At 37.6% G+C, this 17,252-nt stretch overlaps 2 protein-coding genes across 9 annotated transcripts in view; one reads left to right on the top strand and one right to left on the bottom strand.

The window, feature by feature from the left end:
• Positions 1-10,460, top strand: part of LOC127810338 (signal peptidase complex subunit 1-like) — a 69,070-nt gene extending 58,610 nt beyond the window's left edge. The window contains exons 1-2 of one of the 4 annotated variants that reach the window (XM_052349766.1): positions 1,455-1,593; positions 9,969-10,460. In XM_052349766.1, the coding sequence (XP_052205726.1) occupies positions 9,969-10,244 (276 nt within the window). In that variant the 5' untranslated portion in view covers positions 1,455-1,593 and the 3' untranslated portion in view covers positions 10,245-10,460. Of the gene's footprint in view, positions 1-1,454; positions 1,686-9,910 lie in introns of those variants that run through there. The other 3 variants (XM_052349767.1, XM_052349764.1, XM_052349765.1) reach the window with 3 other exon arrangements.
• LOC127810336 (small ribosomal subunit biogenesis GTPase RsgA 1, mitochondrial-like) overlaps positions 1-15,649 on the bottom strand; it is a 70,693-nt gene extending 55,044 nt beyond the window's left edge. Inside the window, exons 1-5 of one of the 5 annotated variants that reach the window (XM_052349761.1) lie at positions 14,447-15,649; positions 12,631-12,852; positions 12,339-12,497; positions 11,987-12,180; positions 10,608-10,963 (exon numbers count right to left, since the gene is read on the bottom strand). In XM_052349761.1, the coding sequence (XP_052205721.1) occupies positions 10,783-10,963; positions 11,987-12,180; positions 12,339-12,497; positions 12,631-12,852; positions 14,447-15,073 (1,383 nt within the window). In that variant the 5' untranslated portion in view covers positions 15,074-15,649 and the 3' untranslated portion in view covers positions 10,608-10,782. Of the gene's footprint in view, positions 1-10,607; positions 10,964-11,986; positions 12,181-12,302; positions 12,498-12,630; positions 12,853-14,446 lie in introns of those variants that run through there. The other 4 variants (XM_052349755.1, XM_052349758.1, XM_052349760.1 and 1 more) reach the window with 4 other exon arrangements.
• Between the last annotated feature and the right edge of the window lie 1,603 nt (positions 15,650-17,252).

The raw sequence follows: 17,252 nt of genomic DNA on the forward strand, positions 1-17,252 counted from the left end.
TGTTTCCGGTGAAGTCCGATCATCCTGTTTCTCTTTTTTTGTGTATGTGTGTATATATATTGTTGTGTGTGTATATATATTGCTATGGATATATATGTTGTATTTGCTCTAAAAAGGCAAAAGGCGGCTATGGTGGAGGAGAGAACATTTTCTTTTAGAAAATAAAAAAAAAATTAAAAATAAATTAAATTCTAAGCAGCATGTCAGTTGAGCAAAATTATACGTCAGTCAAAATTGATTTCAGCATTGGATAAAATTACAATTAATTTTAAAAAATTAGTACTTTTTGCCAAAATTAAAAAGATTGGATAAAATTGTCAAAATTAAAAAATGTTTGGTTTTTTTGGTACTATTAACCCTAAAAGTTAATATATAATATGTAACTTATAATATTTAACAGGTCACATGGGCTTGAAATTCATTTAGTTTCTCAAGCACTATCCTATGATTAATCTATCCACAACTAAAAGGATTTGCTTTGGAACTTTCACGTCGCCAGTGATCTAATACTATTATCATTTTTACTGGGTCTTAGAAACAGGGAGGAACATGAACGACGTGATTATTCCAGCAGTATGAAAGAATTTGGAGGGAAATATTGAGTAATTTTCACAAAGGAAAAGAGATATGATGGTACCCCCCACAAACACAAAATAGGTGAAAAGAACAAAAAAACCATCTATGAGTGATATCTGTTGATTTTTGTCCCTCTAAACTATTACGCATTAGGTGAAGGTAAAAACGATGCCTAATAGATAGATTCTTATCATATAGTTAGTAATACTTTACTTTTTTATCTTAATTCCTTTTTTTTTTATAATTAAGTTATTTGTGTATTTAAATCTTATGTGTCGAACTGTACTCCTCCATGTCATGGCTGCCAACACCCCCAAAAAAGGGTGAAGAGGCATGGTGCTGCGCCAGCCCATTGGCCCAACGGGCCATGTCTGCGGGCCATTGACAATGGTACCATTGACAATGGGCCAGCATTATTTGCGGTGATTGTGGGACTGTGTTAGGCAGGATAGTGTGGAGTACTGGCTCATTTAACATATCTGTGAACAGTACATGAAATATTATTTTAAGCATGAATTTTTTAAATAATCAGTGTGTATTCATCCATTACCAAACTATAATCTTAATTTTTACTTTGCTTAGAGAGAAGACAATTTAATTAAGAGAGAAGTAAGTCTCACATTATATCTTTTAAATTTTTAAATAAAAGGACGAACTCCAAAGTAACCATCCATGCGTTTTATTTTAGTAAGAGAAGTAATTTTTCAAAAAAAAAAAAAAAAAAGACCATCTTAAAAAGAATTTCTGAAAGCAGGCACACTTTCAGGGGAAAAAAAAAAAAAGAAAACCGAAAAATATTTTCTGGAAATTAGTAATTTTCAATTTTCCATTATCAAGTGGGCTAACAACGTGATATTGGCTTGTTACCTCATCCAACGGCCCAAAAAGTAGTATACATATATACATATATATATATATCGAGAGATCGAGAGAGAGGAGGGGTGTCGCATTCTGAAGATACTGCAACTTCATATAATTTCTTTCTTTCGGGCAGTGCGGCTACTTCGTTGATCTGAGGTGCGTTCTCACATCTAGTTATTGATTTCCACTTCTTCAAGACTGTGGGCCTGCAGATCTTCCAATATAGATACATGCCGACATTTGTGCTTGTATGCTTTGTGCCCGTTTGTGTTTAATTTTTCGATCCATGGTTTGTGATTGCATTTCTAGGGTTTCTGAATAATCCTTAATACTTTTTAGTCAATTCATTTTAGTGGTTACTACCGGCTATATTTGTAATTGCATTTCTACGATTTGTAGCTCCGTTTCCACGGTTTCTGAATAATCCATGTGCAAGCTCTGCCATTTTTTTTTTATTTTTTTACCAAAATTTTCCCTTCAGCTTGATTAAGAATGATCCTTTTCTCGATCATGGATAAAGAATAACTACGTAAATTTCAAGATTGAGTCGACTTGACACCCAAAAGAAACTGAAAGACGTTCCAACTTCCAATATCTAATCTCTCTGCTTGTTGACCATTGGTTAATCCTCAGCTGCTTATCGTCATCAATAGATAGTTTTCTGTAAAATTTGCAAACAGATTTCGAAGAAACTACTTTGGGCCGCCTATGAAAATTGAAGGGACATTCCAAGTTGGAACTCTTTTTTTCTGCTTGGACACATGCAATGAAGGATTGATACAGAATGCTTATATTGATAGAGAATAGGTTTCTTTGGTTGCATCATTTTCTATGATTTTTCTAGTTTTATTATCTTCAGGGTTCAAGTTGGTTTTCTTATTTTCTGGCAGATTCCATATTTTCCTACAGACCCATCACTTTTGTCACAACCCAAGGGGTATTAGAGGGCAAAGCTGTAATTGAGTTACAATTGTTGTTAGGAGATCTTTTGTAATTCTGTTGGCAGCACATGGGTGCTGATTTTCTAGAGTATGTTTTCAATTAGTTGCTAGTTGATGCCTATAAAAGGCTACTTGTAGGAGGATGGGAGGATTATTGATGAATGAATTTGAATTTTATTTCTCTCTCTTAATTCTCCTAGCTCTCCCTCTACTTTTCTCTTGTCTCCCTCAAATCTTTCTATTCTCTTCTTCCTTTCCCTCCCTTTCTTTTTGGGCTTTTACCAATTTCCTTCCTAAGCCCTAGCCAAACCTTAGGGTCGTAATATTTAGTATCAGAACTGACGATTCTCAGCGGTAATCCAGAAGTTGTAGCAATTGACCAAGGCAATTCTATGTAGCAAATTTCAATAGAGGTGGATTCGCAGAATGTGAAGGCTACTACAGAATCAAGTAGCAACAGGTGTGAAGAAGATGCTCCTGTAGTCTCTGATCGGCAATTCAATTGCAGGCGAGTTTAGATGATTGATTGTGGAACTGATCAAGGCAATAGGAGTTTCCAGCAGCGACGAGGATTCTGACAATCCTTGGCAGTAGGTTGGGGAAGAAACAACAATTTCCGACGATACAAGCTTGAAGTGGTCGGTGATTGGGTGGATACTACTCCATTGGGGATCTTGATTGGCATTGATTGTGGGTAGATAGCGACTAGTTGCAAGTCGAAATTGAATTCAAACTGGGAAGGCGAAGTAAGAGATGGACGTCCGACCGCGAATTTCAGTAGGTCTTGTGAGAAGTAGAAGCAAGTTGGGACAGTCGTTGAATCCTGCCAATCGCACACAGAGTCTGGGCAATCTTGGATTCGTTGTGATCATGTGTAGAGAGCAATATATTGCAAGGGTCCGACGAGCCGGTTGATTTACAGCACGTCCCTGTCGTTAATTTTTTACGGTCTACGACTGATGGTCTCCTCAACCACATATTAGCAACAATCTAGTGCGATTCAATGGAGCCAATTACAGGCAACATCTGTAGTTCTAGGTGACTCCTAGGAGCAAGTTTCAAAGCAAAATTTAGGAGATTCTAGAGAGTTTGGTCTCGACAGTTGAACTAGATTGCGGTGATAACGTGAGGTTGTTCCTCTACTGTTAATTGAAACAACGCTAAGCAATTTCTAGCGAGTTAGATTAAAGCTGAGACATCGTCAAAAATCACCCTTGTAGGAAGTGGAAATTTGAATCGACTTTCTCGATTTTGCAAGAGATTGCAACAGAGCAGTCCCTTGGCCGTCAACTCATTTTGCTCTAGTTAATCGAGGTCCAGATCTCAGTCGATTTCGTTTGAGGCGGAATTAGGTTGGCTAAACTTGAAGTCGCTAAGGCTGTAGATTTGGAGCCGATCAATTATTAGTAGGTCTTGGCAATTTATCGAAGCAGTTTCAGTGACTAAATTTCGATGAATTTGGAGGCTGAACAGAGTCAATCAAGTTCGAAAGTAATTGAGCAACATAAGTGTTGGTTTCAGAAGTTGCAGGTAGGTTATTGGCTGGTGCGGTGATTGATTCTCATTCCAGAGGATAACGACGGTTGTGCGATTCTCAGAGAATTGTTCATGGTAAGTCAGATCTTGAGAGTGGTAGGCTCTCAACGAATTCTCAAACTGATAGATATGGAGGTGCTTGGTTGTTGAATTGAGGTTGAGGCTAAGGAGCAGTCGGAAGTTGTGAGAAGAGAATTGATTTTTTAGAAAGCAGTTTGTGGTCTTTGGAAGCAGTTACAGAGATCAAGCGATTGCTAATCTATAGCAATTCCAATCAGAATTGGCGAGCAAGCCAAGGAGCAACTCTGGCCATTTGTTACACACCGCTAGGTCCAGATCAAGAATTATTTGAAGAAGTAAGACGCATTCGGAATCGGGAATTGAATGATGATTGAGGGGATCAGGGTGAAACAGATCGAATCAAGTATGGGGGCATGGTAGTTAAGGATGACGCAAATGCGTACGGTGATGGCCCACAACCAAGAGGATAGTGCGACAAACAAAGAAAACATGCATTGGGATCTAGCTGCCTCTCAAGAAAGAGTGCAGAGAGACTTGGAGAAGCATCAGAAGACGCTGGAGCAACCTGGCTAGCAGATCCACAACATGTTTAGTATGTTGTCTTTGCCACCTCAAGTCCAATTATCACCGAATTTTCCTCCCTAGGCAATAGCTGATCCAATTCTACCCAACCATGGCACCCTCTCTATGACCTATGGCTTACAAGAGGCAGAGAAACCACCGGCCTTGGAATCGGGAATTTAGGTAAAAGGTTCATCTTTCCTCACTCCCAATCATACCCCAATGCTTAGGAAAGGGGAGGTCAGGCGTATTGATTTTGCTAAAGACTTATGTGATCGATTTGGGGAGAAGAACATGATTGATGTGATTGAGGTGTTAAACAATTAAGGGAGGATGGATTGGTGATAGATTATCAGGTTAGATTTGAAGAATTAAGGTCCTTGATGTTGACTTTGCAACCTGCCTTAACGGAGCAGTACTTCGTTTCCAATTTTATTAGTGGTTTGAAAGATGAACTGAGGTCAATGGTCAAGATGATGATGCCTGCAACCATGAAACAGGTGGTTGAGAAAGCAAGGTTTTGGGAACGCGCCTTGGAAGCCATTTTAGAAAGCATGAGCTGTAGCCTAATGGATTTACTGAGAGCAATCAACAGATTGAAGGAGCCTCTAAGGCTACAAATTATGTTGAGGAGGAATCTGAGGAAAAATTGGAGTTGGACCAGTCAGTTATAACTAAAGACTCCGGCAAGGAAAAAAGATCGGACAAGGATATCGGTGGGGATCACTCAGGGGCGGATTTAGGGGGGGCAGGCATGGGGCTACAGCCCCCCCCCCCCCCGATTTGCAAGGCAAATCTAGCTCATTTGTGGGGGAGGAGGGCTAAAATACTCATGGATCTGGGGGCCAGCCTTCTCTCAAATTTGCTCCTAGGTCCACCCCTGGGATCACTGTTTATATTTTCCAGAAGTTGATGAAATGGCATTGGAAGAGAAGGATTGCGATGAAGATAGCATTCATGTAGTTGCTGAGAAGTATAAGGTTGATAAGGTCCTAAGAATAGGAATAGTAGATGCAAAGTATTGGGAAAAACTTGAATTGGATCAGGCAATTTAGGCTGACAAAGAAGGAATGGTAATTGCTGAAGAAGCCATCGAGGTTCCATTGGAGGAAAAATATGTTGAAAGTGAGCTTTTGGTGTACACCAGCAATCAGGAAGTAAAAGATACTCCACTTGAGGATACCTCTACTAAAGATAAGGAAGGAGAAGATGTTGGGAAGATGGTGGAGGAATTTGTTGTTGAGGGGAACGAGACTCTTACGATTTTGTTTATTCCTATTTCAGTTGGTGCAACATCAAATCAAATTTTGGCCTGCAGAGAAGTTTGAATTCCTTTCTATGATTGGAAATGCTATGGTTGCAAGAATGACAGATCAACTGGAACCATTTTCAATGGCAATAAGGGAAGAGGTGGATGGCTGGACTTGGTGTTGCAGCAAGTAATAGTACTATTACTGTTGAGGAAAAAGAAAAGGGAAAGCCAAAGAAACAGAAGATAAGAGATAAGAACAAGAAAATGCGCAGAAGAAATCAAATGGGCATTAAATGAAGAAACAATGACTCGGTTGTAATAAGTTTCTTGGAAACAAAAAACCTTTCAAGAAGAGGGGATTGTCACGACCTAAGGGGTATTAGAGGGCAAAACTGTAATTGAGTTATAATTGTTGTTAGGAGATCTTTTGTAATTCTGCTAGCAGCTGTTAGAATAAATGCACAACTCCCTCTATGACACTCACACTTGCAAAAGACCCACCCACAGAATCTCTCAAACCCTCACAGCAACAAGAATTAATGAAACACATAAATAAAGAACATGAAATCGAAACAAGAACACCACCAAATTTATCTTAGTTCAGTCTTCTAAAAAAGATCTACATCTAGACTACCCGAGGCACTATTCTCCATTATCTTGAATGAAAAACTCAAGGATTACATGCACTACAACTCTCCTACAGCCTTATACCTAGAACTGTAAAGAGTTTTCCAACCTGAGATTACAAAGATATCCCCTCTTTTCTCTCAAGTTACCTTTGCGCATACTCCTCTCTCTTTCTTACCACAAGACAAAACAATAGAATAGAATAGCAAATACCTCTCACCCGACCTCTATTTGTACAACATAGAGGCAGTAAACAATAAAAGATTTAACTAGTAGTTACAACCAACTAACCGGTCTATACCACTAACTAACCCTTCTAGAAACAAGCCTTTTAAAATAACACAAGTGATACTCAAATTAACACACTGATTTACAATATAAAACTCTCCTGAGACAATCCAAAGCTAATCTAATACAAGTGATTATAACAAATTCTCCACCCACTTGATTTGATTTGCTTCCTTGGGATATTCTTTTCTACTACTTGCACCTTCACATACTACCCTGATTCTGCTTCAGACTTGACTTGGAATCATTTGCAATATCTTCAAGCAATGCTTTAGCTTTGAAACTGATACAACCTTTGTAAAAATATCTGTTGCATTTTCCTCACCTGAAACTTTGGTTAGAATAATAGTTTTCTTTTCAATAACTTGTCTGATAAAATGATATCTTATGTTTATATGTTTTGTTCTTTTCTGATGAGCTTAGTTTTTAGACAAATGGATTGCACTTTAACTATCACACATCAAAGTGGTCTTAACCTCTACTATTAGAATCTCACTTATTAATCCCTTTAGCCACGTAGCCTCTTTAAAAGCATCCGAAAGAGCTATGTACTCTGCCTCGGTAGTTGATAATGCTACCACATGTTGGAGACTCGATTTCCAACTAATAGTGGAGATGACATGTGTCATCCCTTTATTTGCCTGAATGTTGAATGCATGACAATGTTGGAATGACTTCCTTGGAGGGGCATTTTGGTAATTTTGTTGTGCACTAAGTCTAACAAGATGGAGAAAGGGATATATATAAATTAGTTAAAGCAAGACAAAGAAAAACAAGAGATCTAAATCAAGTGAAATGCATAAAAGATGAAAACCAAAATATATTAGTGAATGAGGGAGCGATTAAGGAGAGATGGAAGGAGTATTTCACAAAATTATTCAATGATAGTGGGGACACAAGATTTAAGTTGGGATGCCTTAGTAACTTCGAAGGGAACGTGAGCTATACATTTTATTGACGCATAAGTTCAAAAGAAATAAGACAAGCATTACAAAAGATGAAAAATCATAAGGTGGTGGGACCAGATAATATACCAATAGAAGTATGGAAATGCATGGGAGAAGAGGGCATCTCCTGGCTAACAAAATTAGTTAACACGATCCTTAAATAAAAAAAGATGCTAGATGAGTGGAGGAAGAGTACTTTGGTTCCTATATACAAGAACAAAGGAGATATTCAAAACTGTGAAAATTACAGAAGAATTAAGTTAATGAGCCATACCATGAAACTTTGGGAGAGAGTAATAGAGCAGAGGCTTAAAAAAGAAACAGACGTTTCAAAAAATCAGTTTAGTTTCATGCCTGGTAGGTCAACGATAGAAGCTATATATCTCTACTAAGTCACTTAATGGAAATGTATCGGAATCATCAGAAGGACCTGCATATGGTGTTTATAGATCTAGAAAAGCCTATGGTAGAGTCCCTAGAGAAGTATTATGGAAGATTTTAGAGAAGAAATGAGTCCGAATAGCCTATATACAAACCCTTAAGGACATGTATCATGGTGCAGAGACAAGAGTCAGAACATACGGAGGGGATACTGAACCATTTAAAATTACAATGGGACTGCGTCAAGGTTCTTCACTAAGTTCATACTTATTTGCCTTAATAATGGATGAACTCACTAAACACATTCAGACAGAGATGCCACGGTGTATGCTATTTGCAAATGACATAGTGTTGGTGGATGAAACAAAAGAGGGAGTGAACACTAAGGTTGAGTTGTGAAGAAATAATTTAGAATTTAAGGGATTTAAATTAAGTAGAAGGAAAATAAAATATATGGAATATAAATTTAGTAAGAATGCAAGAGTGAAGGATGTTATAATAAAATTAGAAGACTAAATCATACAAAGAAAATACCATTTTCGATATTTGGGATTAGTGATTCAAAAAGATGGAGAAATTCACGAATTAATGCTGGTTGGCTAAAATGAAGAAATGCATCGAGGTTGTTATGTGATGATAAAATCCCATTAAAATTGAAAGGAAAATTCTACAGGACAGTTATAAAACCAATTTTGTTGTATGGCTTAGAATGTTGGGCAATCAAATACCAGCATGAGCAAAAGACGACGTAGCGGAGATGAGGATGCTAAGATGGATGTGCGGCCATACAAGAAAAAAGATAAAATTAGAAATGAGATTATTCGTAATAAGGTAGGAGTAGTGCCAGTCGAGGAGAAGATGAGAGAGACTAGATTAAGATGGTTTGGTCATGTGAGAAAAAGGCTAAGAGATGCTCCTGTGAGCAGAGTTGATGAAATAAAACAATTAGTCAAAAAAAGAGGTAGAGACAGACCTAATAAGACTTTGGGAGAGACATTAAAGTTTGATATGAAGTGCATGGGCCTACATGAAGATATAACAAAAGACAAAAATATATGAAATTCTAGAATTCATGTAGTCGACCCCACATAGTGGGATAAAGACTGGATATGTTGTTGTTGTTGTGCCACATCACTAATCACTTGATTCAACATAACTAACAACTTTTCGTGTAAAGCGTTTTAGGCTATATTTGATTCGAGTCTCCTTCATTTAACAACTTCAATACTATCATATTCTAGTTGCACTGGATATAGACAGCGGATGGGTTCATACACAGTTGCTTCATATTTGAATTTTTCCCTCATGGGGAGTACATTCACTCAACAGAGTTGAAGTTATGATATTTGTCTTTTCTTAGATTGCTTTCTATTCCATTACTCTCTGATTCACCACTAAACATCAATTCAAGAATCAATCTTTTCTCTATTTAATTTTTCTTCTAATTCATTAGATTTTTGCTCTCAAACTTTGTTTCATTCTTTTTATTTTTCGTATATTTCTTGACAGAATCTAATTAGAAAATTTGAGCAACTGAAATTATTTTATGAATGTTATGTGGCTTGGTATACAGAGTAAGGTTTCTCCTTCATAACCAAAAAAATCAAGAGTTCGAGTTGTGTAAACCTCCTCCTTGAGAAACAAGTGTAAGATTGCATACAAGAATGATTCTCACCCAACCCTTGCATTGGAGATTCCCTTTTTAACAATTCTCATCTTACTAAATCATGCCAATGCCAAATGTGTGCAATGCTTGTAATGAATGTATGTTTGGGTGTTTATCTTTCATTCTTACATTTCACTTAATCTTATGTATGTAATGTTTAGTAGTCTCAATTCTCAAACTTTGAGTATGACTTGAAATGACGAACAGTCGGTTTTTATTCTGTTCATAAACGCAAATTTGAATTCAAATGCAGATGATTAGGTCTCTATTATGTAATAGTTGGTACTCTCTCTCTCTCTCTCTCTCTCTAGATGGATTGGCAAGGGCAGAAGCTAGTGGAGCAGTTGATGCAGATTTTGCTGGTGGCTTCTGCTGTGGTGGCATTTGCAACTGGGTATGGGTTGGGCTCGTTCCAAACAATGATGCTTGTGTATGCCGCTGGGGTGGTAATCACCACTTTGATCACTGTTCCCAATTGGCCTTTCTTCAATCGCCATTCTCTCGAGTGGCTGGATTCAAGCGAGGCTGAAAGGCATCCGAAGCCACAAATAGTGAATTCTAGCTCAAAGAGGAAGGCTGCCAAGTAGTAGGTCGTCCTGTGATTCTAAGCTATTTTAGGTATTTGATGATTTTGACTGCATTGGAGATTTGGATCTGTGCCTTTCGGCTTAATGGACCTATTAGCATTGCCTTAAGCCATAGAACTTTATACAAGAATTTAAGGATTTAATCTCCTCATTTTACTTGGCCTGAAACTCATATATTTTAAGAAATATATATATATATATATATATTTAGTTGCATATTGCAGTGTCTTATGATTGGCAAAAAAAATTGTACCAAGATACAGGTATTACTGTGGTTTCATTTGCTCCTGATTATACTTCATAGCCAGTTTCAGTTGGATGCAAAATGGGACAAACACAACTGAATTTGTCCCATTTTAACTGTTCTAACAAAGTTGTTATCCGTCCGTGGAAGTTTTATTCAGGGCTCTTGTCAAACACCGCTTTAAGATGTAGTTTGAAGGGAACTATACATTTTCATTATTCTTCAAGGAGTCAAGCAACCTACTACTACTACTACTACTAGTTACAGTGAACAAAATCTCAGCCAACATGCTCATTACTGGTTTTCTTGCCTAATTGCTCTTATTATGGGATCATCTTCAAAGTTATCGTCATCATCAAGTTCGCCCAACTCATCAAGAATTGACTGGTTGAGTCTCTTACGAGATTGTCTGCGGTGTTTCTTTGGCTCTAGCCTCGGTTCAGCTTGGGTGACACCCCTATCTCCCACCTTGTTCCTGCATGCATAATCCATGTCTGGAATCATAAGCCACAGCAGAATGGAGACAATATGGGAAACCATTTGGATTGCAACGGACTGAAAGTCATGAAGAAAGTTAAAACAAGTTTCCTCAATAACCAAAATTACACAATGATCTAGAACAGTTGCGAAGTTTTCTAAAATGTAGTAAAATGGTAGGGAAATACATGAGAAGCTCTAGGATTGAAGGCATTAAAACGAAACATACAGTCAACTGTAAATTTATTATAACACAGTTATGAAATGAATTAATACCCCGATGTAAATTTATTGTCACAGATTTTCTAGCTATTTCTAAGAAACAAACGGCAACTTAGGCTACATCTCCCCATACACAAACACGAGTTCAGGTCCAATTAACTATGAAATTTTTTTTCTATTAATTTAAAAGTTGTTTCAGAATACCTCTATGATGTTTCTTATGTGGCACCCTGAATGGTTATGGCCACTAGCAAAAAACGCGGTCTCACATTTAGTTTATATGGGAAAGATGATTAGGGAGGCCAGTAGGAGAAAAAGTTGGATGACAACGCAAAGAAGAGAAAACAAACTTGATGACTGGACAACATTAAAAAAGAATTTAACAAAACCAACTTAATGAAGGCGATAAATACAACAAAAGAACAACACAACAGGCCTCAATGAAGCTGGTATAACCTTATATTTTTAGTGATCAGGCAAACATGCTGGTAGGTACAATGAACACTGTACAGTTTCAAAAATAGCAATTTCATAAACTAGGATGACCAGTTTGTAGCTTTAGCAAATTGAAATAAACAGTCTTCGCCCGCAAGAGACCAATTTTTTACTTATTCATTAGTTGAACAACAATGGGGAAGGTAGTACTTCCTACTCTTAAAAACATGCAAAATGACATGATTATATGGCTGTTCTAAGAATCAAACTTTAAAATTATGTATTGCAATTATTAACTTTGATAAGCATTGCAGACAAACTTTTAGTGATGAACCGTTCACCCTGCATTTAAAAATGAGCATACCTTACATCTCCCTCTCTTTTAGTTCCAAGAGTTCTCAACTGAAATTCTTCTCTGATTTTGATTTCGTCAAGCAATTGGAAATAGTATGGATACCTTTCCCAATCACCTTTCACAATGCAACCTGGTTCACCAAGATGCAAGCAATCACTGAATGAGCATTTTGTGGGTTCCCTATCCTTGAGCACTCTTTGAATCTGAAGATTATTGCACAGGTTGAGTGACCATCAGATAGAATCAGACACCAAAATATTATGACAGTATCAGGTGCATAAAATGAACCAAGAAAAGCAAAATACACAAAGCTGAAAGTAGAAACCTCAGGAAAATGCTGTGCAAGGGATTGCTTCGTTACTTTCATTAAACTAGGCTGGTTGAACCCAGGAGTATCAGCAAGATAGCCCCCTTCAGATATTGGAAGCAGAGAGACATTACGAGTAGTATGCTTCCCCCTGCCACTCCTTGTTGACACTTCTCCAACGCGCTGATCTTCAAACCATTTCCTGTCAAGAATCTGTAGCAGAATAAAGATAAGGTGGACGCACAAACCTAGCAAGAAAAAAGAAAAAAGAATGGTGGATGCACAAAGGGTAAAATAGGGAAATATAATATGGTAAGATAAACAGAGGCATAGACATAAAACCTACAGAATCAAACCAATTATCCTCTTCAGCAGCACCAACAACACGCTGATTGCTCCTCAAAGCATTGATCAAACTGGACTTCCCTACACCACTCGGACCCACAATTACAGATGTCTGTTCTCTCAAAGTGAACTGAAGGACGTCAAGCCCATATTTTGATTCGACACTGCAAAAAATGGGTTCATAACCCCAACTACGGAGCCTAATTTTCCATGCCTCCAGTGACTGCATAGTCCATTAAAGTTACAAATTTTCAGGATTGATAATAGCCTCACAAATAGGAGTGTGAAAATGTCTAAAACAAGTAGAGCAACATGAGCATACATTTATGAAACAAGAGGAAAAAGTCTATCCATCAGTTGTGACAAGCAATGGATGACAAACTTCACAAGGCAAATACTGCTATCCCCGGACACCAAAAGTAAACTCATAGTGGAGTTTTCGGTGAGGCATAATATCTAGTACTTTCAATATTCATAGATAATTCCAGGCTAGAATGAGAAAAATCGTGCCATTAAGCATGTGCTTGAATGAAAACCTAAGACCCTATTTTCTTTGTTGTTTTCAAGCCATTTTCCTTTTTCAGTTTGTCAAAACACTTAAAACGCGTTTACTTACCCATTTTCAAAAATGTATTTTTCAAAACACAAAAAAAAATTATACACAAAATTCAAAACACTAAAATCACGTTTTAGTTGTTTTCAACCAAAACACACTCTTTGAATCCAAAACGCGGAAAACACTCTCCACCACCCTCCTGAAGACTAGAATCCAAGTTCGACTCTTCCTTTTCTCTTCTCTTCTTTCTCTCTTCTCTTCTCTTCAAAGCTCGGGCGTCGATCGTGCCTACCGCTGCCATCACCGCTGCGAGCCGTTGTCACTCGACCACCAAACAGTCGAGCATCGCGACCGACAACCCAGATCCGCTACCTTCAACCATTGTCGTCAGCCTCTAGCCACCGTCACTGTTATAATCGCGGCCTCGCCTCATCTTCATCGATCGTTTCTTCCTTCTGCGATTTCTTTCTCCTGCGGCTGCGGCTCCTCCTCTTCAGGGTTTTGAAATGGGGTTTGGTTTCAATTTTGGAATTAGGGTTTAATTTGATGATTTATAACCTTGATGTGATTGTAATAATCTTGTGCAATAGCAATAAAGGGGAATCAAAATATGTATGCAAGTTTTTTTGTTTTGTTTGGTTTGAATACTAAACTATGTAATATGGCTTTTCTCCATTGATTTTCCTTTTCAATGACATTTCTAGGATTCTGTAATTTCAATGGTTTATAAACACTTTTCAATTTCAATGCATTATATACATACGGTTGGATTATCAGTTATCTTTTATATTACAGTTGAAAGTCTTTGAATCAAATTTACAATTTACTAATAAATATTTATAATTTATTTTGAATCAAATTCATTGAATAAAATATCATAAAATAATTTTTCTCAAAATTCAAAAGTAAACATGTTTTTTACTTTTTTATTTTGAGAAATAATTTTTCAGAAGAATAAAAAGAACACGTTTTCCATAATCTCAAAATAGACACTCAAAATATAAAATTAAAAATAAATTTAAAACTCAAAACTAAAACTTAAAACACCAAGACAACAACACCTAAATTTATTTCCAAACAATTGACATGGGCAGATGCACCAATCTGCAGAAATTCATCATTTGGAATTTCCTTCAGTTAAACTTCAATTCCATAGATGATCCACACAATGCATATACAGAACTCCAGACTGATGCAAATAGATCATTAAAGCTCGAAAACTTGAACAGTGAAGCATTTTAAGTTCAGAGAGAATTCAGACCTCTTGATCAACAAGCTCTATCTTATTCAAAGCGAGCGTGAACGGTATTCCAGTGGACTCAGCCTCGATCAAGAACCTGGTGAGGGAGAAGGGCTCAACCTTGGGCTGCTCCATGGAGAACAAGACAAGCAAATGATCAACATTAGCCACGGGAGGATCGAGGATCTCACTCCTCCTCTGAAACACATTCTCGATCATTCCCCTGCGGTCAACCCAATCAATCGAGCCAACCAACACCTTGTCCCCAACCATAACCCGCCGCTTGATCTTCTTCAGCACGGCCCTCACCACGCACAACAGTTCAACTCCGACTCGCTCCTCCTCGTCCGAATCGACGATGACGCGCATGAAATTGGCTTGGGCGGCGGAGACCATGCCGAGGGCCTGGTTCTGAGAGAGCTGAGGCTTGTCGTTGGGAGTCAGAATCGGGGCGAGATTGGAGAAGTGCTTGGCAGTGCGGCGCGCCTTGTTGAGGAGGTTGTTGTGAGGGTGGTGTTTGGGATTTCTGGAGACTTTGTTAGGGTTGTGCTGCGCGGCGGCGGATAGGAGGTGGAGAGATGCGGCGGCGCGGAGCGGGAGCCACGAAGAGACGCGGTGGCGGAAGATTGGAACGAAGGCGAGCGGCATTTGGAGGGAAAAAGCTAGGGCTCCTGCTGGTGATGAGATTGAGATTTCATAGACATGATGATGATCTGCCCTTCAATTCCATAATCCATTCTGTTAATCCGCTTTGCCGACTTACTGATTTTTGACTGGCTGAGACACTCTAGATCAATCTTGTTTCATGGGTAGGGCACGTGAGCTCTACGTGTGCTCGTGCAGGGCTGCAATCGAATCAAACCGAGCTTCACTAAGCTCAAACTTGACTCGGTGAGTAACTGCATGGGCTCGAGCTCGAACTCAATTCGAGTCTTAAAGCTTGGCTTGACCTCAAGTTCGGCTTATCAGGAAGCTCAGCAAGGACTCAAGAGAATGGTTACAGGTGGTTGCAAGTGGCAAAGTTCAATGAATGGTTGGTTACAAGTGTCATTTCAGTTGGAGAAGGTGAATGGTCAAAATCTCAAACAGTCACCTTAATCGGAGAAGGCAGATAGTCGCAGGCACGAAGTCGCACGCTGATTGTCAAAGAAAATGGATAGTCACAACCATCCCTCACTAAATCTGACCCTTGTCCTCATCCTTACTAGTGCCGAAAAGAGAAGAAAAGGAGAAGGTAGTGAGGAAGGAGCAAAAGTGAAGCCTGAATCTAATGAGTACCATTATATGATATAATGATATGTATATATATTTATGTTAAATAATATATTTATAAATAAATTTATTTATGAATTAAATATAAATTTTTAATTGAGTCTACTTACAAATCTCTAATCGAGTCAATTCGTAAATTAAAAAGTCAAAATTTACTGAGTTCAAACTAGATTTATTTACAAATTAAATTTAAGATCAACTCATTTATCGTTTATAACTTAACGAATGAACTCAAATGAATTTTTATCGGTATGAACACCAAGCCACCCACAAATGACTCAAATCTTTGTGACCATAGCTTTATAGATGGTCGAGGGCTTGGCCTGCCTGCTAGCTAGCTAGCTATAACTAGTTGTTGCAATTTGACATTAATGGCTTTATCTCACATTACGCACACCTTGCTCTTGCTCTTGCTCTTGCATCACACAATTATTCGGTAATCTGTTAGTGAGATGTCCAATAGGATTCACATAACAGTATCTGCCAATAACAATATTAACCTTATATTTGTAATGAGATTGACAAAATTTAAGAGAAAAAATACTAACTAATTTCATTCATTCTTTACAATACAATATATACCGGGAATGGATAAAAAAATTTTCAAAAAAAAAAACTTTCAATTAGCAAATTTCTATAATGGAGAGAATCTCCCAAATGAGAGTGGAATACCAAATAAAAATCTCCAATCTGTACATTGAATCTCTATACATTAGGAAACTATAATAATATTTATAATCTTCATTATTCACTATATTTCAAATTACTCGAGTAAATCTTCCTATCTACTCGAGTAAGTTTTTCTCTTTACTTGACTAACTTGTCGATTCTTAATCTAGTAAACTTCTATGTGAAAGATGGAAATACTTTCTTTGTGGTCTTTAGGTAGTGGTGTATGGAGTCAGATGCCCACCGATGGGCTTCATTGACCTCCGTCGTGGGGGTGAACATCTTATGCGGTCACAGTTGATTGTGGTTAGAAAATCACTGGCCAGGATGCACATGATTGGAAGAAATTTTTGATATCGGAAGGAGTTCCGATATGTCATCTCGATCACATCATACTAGATCTTAATATAGTTATTGAGTCTTGTGAGTCTAATCGGTTCATGGTTTTCACTCAATTAAGATGTTAATTAGCGAAAGGATTATAGTGCATGATAACCGAGAGTTCTAATAGGTTCATTGAAGTATTGACTTCATTGTCATTAAGATCTTCTTGATATTATGCTAGAGGTCACTTAGAACCTTCGGAGTGTTATGAGTGGAAGATTACCCAAAAAGATGGTGAATTTGATATTTTGACTATTTTTACAAATAATAAAAATATCTTGAAAAATATAATGTAGTAAAGTTATTTGAAGAAAATAATTTTCTTAAACTATAAATAGATGCAGCAGCGGATGAAACAAGCATGAATGAGTATGTAGCATACAAGACTTTTCATAAAAATGATTTGATAAAACTCTATGCATTTGATAAGTTTATATATGAAAATATTAATATAAAGATGTATGCATTTTAGAAAGAATATAAAAGACATTTTTGAAATGAT

Source organism: Diospyros lotus, chromosome 9 (assembly GCF_014633365.1).
Source record: "Diospyros lotus cultivar Yz01 chromosome 9, ASM1463336v1, whole genome shotgun sequence".
NCBI lineage: Eukaryota > Viridiplantae > Streptophyta > Magnoliopsida > Ericales > Ebenaceae > Diospyros > Diospyros lotus.